Genomic DNA, 6,000 nt, shown 5'->3' with positions numbered 1-6,000 from the left:
GACTCTCTCTGAACTTCCTCTCTGCTCGTGTCACATATTTGATCCTATTTCCCCTTCAGCATAAGGACCTGGACGTGACGTCAGTGAGGGCGGAAGTGCGTGATTCTTGACCTGACAGCGCTGTTATTTTGTCTCAACTGACTCATCTGGCCACGTGTGCGCTCACGTGCTCGCTTCACTCACCACAGGTTACTATTCCCACTCTATGTCCACATGGATAGTAACTGATGAAGTCAGGGTTCGTTCGGTGAAGGGCATCTAGCCGCAGCTCTTCTTTAAAGTCCAGCTTACTTGTGTGCTTATAATAGACAACGTGACAGACTAGATGGGCCAAGTGGTTCTTATCTGCCGTCAACTTCTATGTTTCTATGTAATGTAGGCAAAAAACACTTTGATACTGGATGAGGAAAATGATTCACAAATAGTGTTCAATAATTGTTCATTTATTCATAGATGTGTGTGGCAAAATACCTGATGTCATTATTTTTCTAATTAGTACATGGCTACAGAAGGGAACATGGAAACCTATTTTTCTTTTATATAAAATATTCCATGGATTGAACTGATTTATCATAGAAATACACTCCCTAGTAATAATGTCCTGTTATAGGGTACTATTACATTTATATATAAACAAATTGCTATAGTTATTAGTATGAATATACAGTATTGCTGTAACTGATTATTCAGCACCGAACAGTACATTGTGAAACAAGACAAGTAGTAATACGTCCACAGAAGAGGTTTACTGATGAGATTATAAAACATGCATACAGATGTCCATAGTAACAATAACATATACATCACTGAACAGGACCTGGGATTATAGCCAGTGGAACTGTAGCTCAGTAGAGTTTAGTGATTCCATTCTGGCATACAATAAATTGCTTATCACAAAGTGAATTCATCCCATCTGTTCAGGAATGTAGTGTCTGCAGCTAATACACTATAGACATATTGTAGAGAGGTAATAGTAACAATAGGGGTCACATTATATTATCCAGCTAATTTCCTCATTTAATGCCATTTGTGCAGCCTCAGATGCTCTCTGTCCGTAGGTGCTTCCACCGAAATGTGGTGTCCAGGTCAAAATCCTCCTTCTCTTGCTCCTTCACCAGATCCAGAAACACCTGTGGTGAGGGGCAGTTAGTAACATGTGGAGATTTTAGGTTATTTGGGAACATGCAGTTTGGATGATTGCAAAGGGATTGGTGAGCGGAATGTGAGTCAATCATTCATGTTAGGTAAAGACATGGGAAGCAGCAAGGAGAAGAGAGGCAAAGAAAAGTACTCTGATTTTCCCGGATGTTTGCAGATGCATTAGGTATGAAAGACCGGCTGACGCATGGCCGGCAGTTCGATTCCCAGCGTCGTCAGCCGACAGATGCAGAGATCCCGACAGCGGCAGCCCAACAGCGCTGGAAATCCCGATTGTCCCTAGGTAAGTACAAACTAACCTAACCTCCCTAACCCTAATCCTCCTTAGGGGTGCCTAACCCTAACCTCCCCCCCTGTGCCTAACCCTAATCCCCCCTCTAAGTGCCTAAACCTAGCCCCCCCTTCCCCCGCTGCCTAAACCTAAGTCCCCCGAGGGTGCCTAACCCTAACCTCCCCCCGAGGGTGCCTAACCCTCCCTCCTCCTAGCCTAACCCTAACCCTCCCGGGGGGGTGCCTAACCCCAAGTCCCCCCCGGGAGCCCTAAACCTAACCCTCCCCCACCCCCGTGGCTGTCCGCTCGCGGCGCCCGGCATCCCTTCGATCAGGATGCTGGGCGCCGGTCTCCCGGTGTCGGAAAAATGACAGGCGTCTAGATTTAGACGCCTGTCATTTAACCCTCGCCGGGATAAAGCAATCAGGAAGCCGGCTGTCGGGCTTATGTCAGCCGGTTTCCCGATTGAATCCCTTGCAGATGGCATGGAAACACATGCAGTCTCGAGAGTGGCAGTAAAAGGTACAGAAGAGTCAATTTTATTCCATGTTTGGTACGTAGGTTAGCTTTTACATGTAATGGTGAACAACATGTATTGACATTTAGAATTAGGTCCCTGTCCCCTCGCACCTATCTTCTGACAGACACAGCCCCCCATATCGAAAGTATGTTAAAAGAGACTACGTTAATAGGCCTCCACTTCTGAGACTATCCCTATATACTCCCTTCCTTCAGACTTGTAACCACAGAGAGAGGATGAAATTACCTGTTCAAGGGTGGACTGGGAGAAACTGTATTCCTCAATGTTATAGACCCGTTTTGCTGCAGAGATAGGAACACAATTCAGTCATAACATATACATGAACTTTTTCCAGAGCACTGATGTCCACCTGGGGGTTCATGAAAATGTATAACATCCAGGGTGGGAGAAGAGTCTATAATGAACTGGCAAATTAAGACCCAACCCAATGCTAGGTGCTATTGATTAAATGTCCAGGCTAATACTCATCTACATGTATACAGAAGTCACATGGCCTAATGCCCACCTACATATATATGTAAGTCACATTTCCCATAACAATACTACATGTACTATGCAAGTCATATGGCCCTTTATACAAAAATTCAGAACATGCTGATCTAGATAAACATAATGTGGGTTACTGGTGAAAACTAGATGGACTTGTTTTTGCTGTAATGTTTTTTGCTTATTTTGGTTTTGGTAACTCCAAAATAATGAATGTTTCCAGCACCTACTGTATGCAGAGCTACACATTATCCTTCTCACTTTGAACTTTGCATGTTACATGGAATCATTTTACTGCACTACACCCAGTGGCGTAACTATAAATTTTGCTCCCTGCTGCCCAAAAAGTTTCTGGCGCTTCCCCCTCCACCAGTCGTCCAGCGTGTACCAGCGATAGGTCTGTGACCGACGTCACTCACAGACATATCGCTTCAGCTGTGCTGCACAGCCGATGGCAGATATATTTGCAGATATCTGTCCATTGGGCAGTGTGTATGGGCGGTCTCCTGACCACCCATACAGATGGAGCAGAGGCAGCGGGCAGGGGGGCGGGACACGTCCCCCCTGTCCGGAACCAGATAATGGTCATTCAGTGTATGAATGACCATCATCTGCAGACATATCTGTGCAGTGCGTACTGTACCCACCTTAACACACACAGTGGTAGTACAAATCACAATGTCACCTGGCATGCTCTTAGGAAGGGAATGATTACAAAACCAGGGAATGGGTTATAGGTTCTCTTTTCACTATAGTTTTTCTCTTCACTAAATCATCAATACAGTATTGTATTGATTATTTAGTGAAGAGAGAAACTATAGTGAAGATAGATTCAAACTATACCCTGATGGCATTACCCACCGCATCCCTGGAGCTTGATGCATATGACAAATGAGGTCAAACCCACATTTTGGGGGTTTGACCACATTTGTTCCGTTGCTGCATCCCTCCCTATATCTCTGCTTGGTACCACAGTCTGTCTCCATCATATCTCCGACCACCTCATTCCCCATTCTGAATCTGCTGAGCATGAGCTGAGTAAGTACTCACCTTCCTCGAGCTGTAAGAAAGCCTGTGATAATGACTGCACATTACCCATCGGGATCTTATAGACCAGCAACGAAGAGAACCTGAGGAATAATCAGAGAAAGATTGGTGGCCAACAATTCAAACCGGTTAAACCAGCTTATATCTATAGGTTCTAATCTTGTGAAGAGGAACATTTTACCACTTAAGGGCCTATTCATCATCAGTTAATTTTTACAAATGCAGGTGAAAATACACATTTTCACCTGCAATTGTAAAAATTCAATGTTCAGGCCATTCATCACGAAGGTAAAGCATCAGATATCACAGATATCTCCTGCTTACCTTCCTCTTGCGGAATGGCCCGCTGTCCTCATACACTAGTATCACAGATATCTCCTACTACCTTCCTCTCGCGGAATGGCCCGCTGCCCTCATACACTACTATCACAGATATCTCCTGCTTACCTTCCTCTTGCGGAATGGCCCGCTGTCCCCATATACTACTATCACAGATATATCCTGCTTACCTTCCTCTTGCGGAATGGCCTGCTGTCCCCATACACTAGTATCACAGATATCTCCTGCTTACCTTCCTCTTGCGGAAAGGCCTGCTGCCCTCATACACTAGTATGGTGACAGAATTCATCAAGCTTCGAAAATATAATTTTTTCGGAGCTTGTTTGCTGTAGCATTCACCATCTTCCTATGAGAAGGAGTCCCGGGTCACGATTAGGGATCCTTTTGGATCCCTCCGTCCCTGTCCGGTTCCTTCCCCCGGACGTCAGGGCTCTTGTGCGCATGCGTGACCTGTAGGTCATGGATGCGCACTGCTCTCGCAAACAGTGAAAAAATTCACAGCTTTATGAAAGGAGCAGTGAAGCCACTCGCTGGGGCAGCTGATTTTCAAATCAGCTGTCTCAGCACCGGAGCAATGATGAATTGCTCCAGCGTCCGCGGCGAGTCAGTGTGTTAATTATCGGGGTCTATTCATCATCACTTAATTGTCACAAAAGGAGGTGGAAATGCACATTTTCACCTGCAACTGTGAAAATTAAGTGTTCGGGCCATTCATCAAGAAGGTAAACCAGGAGATATCACAGATATCTCCTTCTTACCTTCATCTCGCGGAATGGCCCACTGTCTCCTTACACTAGTTTGGTGACAGTCTTCGTCCAGCTCTAAAAGTATAATATTTTTGGAGCTTGACTGCTGGAGCATTCGCCATCTTCAGATGGCGAATCCTTCTGCTCCGGCATCGCAACCCACTCCTTCCCTATGGGAAGAAGGCCCGGGCTCTGTCCTTGTCCAGCTCCTTCCGCCGGCAATCCAACCCAGGTAACTAGCAGGGTTTAACACGGGAGTAACCCGTGAAACCCTGCAGTGTGAATGGAGTACTCCGGGTCTCGATGACCTGGAGCGCGCTGCATGCCAGCCGATTGGTCTGGTTTCAGTGGCACTTGGAGATGACGTCATTTCCAAGCATCCACTTCCACGCCAGAAAAGCCGGGTCTATGCAGACCGGGTTCCGGTGTGAACGGCGCCATCTCGGGAATATCCTGGGTTGGCACCGGCTAAATTCTGGGCCTGATCCGGATTGGAACCATGTTCCAACTCCGGGTCAGACCCGGAATTTAGGTGTAAAAGTGGTATTAGAGTATTCTGAATGTGTGTGTGGTAATTGCCTGAAAGTACTAATTACACCCTGAGGATCTGAGGATTTGGCCCATGTACAGAAGGGCGGATATTTTTGGCACTGGGGTTGGACAATAAGATCTGCCCTGTATGGGCACGTATAATTGAGTGCACCTATATCACCTGTCCTGTCTGGCTGCTTGTGGGAACAGCCGCATTATCTCTTGGTGAATGACATCAAGATGGTGAGAATCCTTCACTTTAATCTCCAGGAGATATCCTTTACCAAACTTGCTCTTTAGCTGCTGAATGGACCCAATGCACCTGCATGTGAATGAGAGAAGGGTGGAGAATATTTAAACAAAGAGAACATTGCCAAGTGTACAATTACGCTGTCACTTTACATCATCGGGAATTATATTTTTTTAGATTAATTATAATGGAAGGACCATACAGCCCAACAGACATTTTTCTTTCTATTCTCCAACATTAATACTCAGGATTATAGGCTCCCACTCGGTCTCTTTACCTGAGTTTTCCGGAAACCATTATAGCAACCCGGTCACATACAGCTTCTGCCTCCTCCATGTAATGTGTGGTCAGGATAGCTCCTCTCTCCTTGTTCTTGAAAGCTGCACGAATTGCTCTCCTTAAAAAGAGAAGATTCTGATTTAAACTCGTTACATCTGCTAAATGAGATCCTTTTATCCCCCTATATATTTTACACTTCCTGGTTTCAATCACAGATAACATGGAAAATGATTACATATTATGTGAAAACCTGGACATTACATCTGATAAAAAGCTATAAAATCTGTCCACTATCCATGATTTAGGGCTCTATTTATTAACATTATTTTTACTAAAAATAAAATGAAAAAGG

At 45.1% G+C, this 6,000-nt stretch overlaps 1 protein-coding gene across 1 annotated transcript in view; it reads right to left on the bottom strand.

Moving 5' to 3' along the window:
• Positions 1 to 427: 427 nt before the first annotated feature.
• LOC148542426 (ABC-type organic anion transporter ABCA8-like) overlaps positions 428 to 6,000 on the bottom strand; it is a 246,241-nt gene continuing 240,668 nt past the window's right edge. Inside the window, exons 35-39 of the mRNA XM_088468583.1 lie at positions 5,647 to 5,766; positions 5,301 to 5,441; positions 3,507 to 3,586; positions 2,196 to 2,251; positions 428 to 1,130 (exon numbers count right to left, since the gene is read on the bottom strand). Of these exons, the coding sequence (XP_088324709.1) occupies positions 1,038 to 1,130; positions 2,196 to 2,251; positions 3,507 to 3,586; positions 5,301 to 5,441; positions 5,647 to 5,766 (490 nt within the window). The 3' untranslated portion in view covers positions 428 to 1,037. The remainder of the gene's footprint in view (positions 1,131 to 2,195; positions 2,252 to 3,506; positions 3,587 to 5,300; positions 5,442 to 5,646; positions 5,767 to 6,000) is intronic.

The sequence above is a fragment of the Taudactylus pleione genome, unplaced genomic scaffold (genome assembly GCF_031769625.1).
Source record: "Taudactylus pleione unplaced genomic scaffold, aTauple2 ptg000012l, whole genome shotgun sequence".
NCBI classification, from domain to species: domain Eukaryota; kingdom Metazoa; phylum Chordata; class Amphibia; order Anura; family Myobatrachidae; genus Taudactylus; species Taudactylus pleione.
Note: the sequence above shows the minus strand (reverse complement) of the source record. Positions and strands in the feature narration are given on the sequence as shown.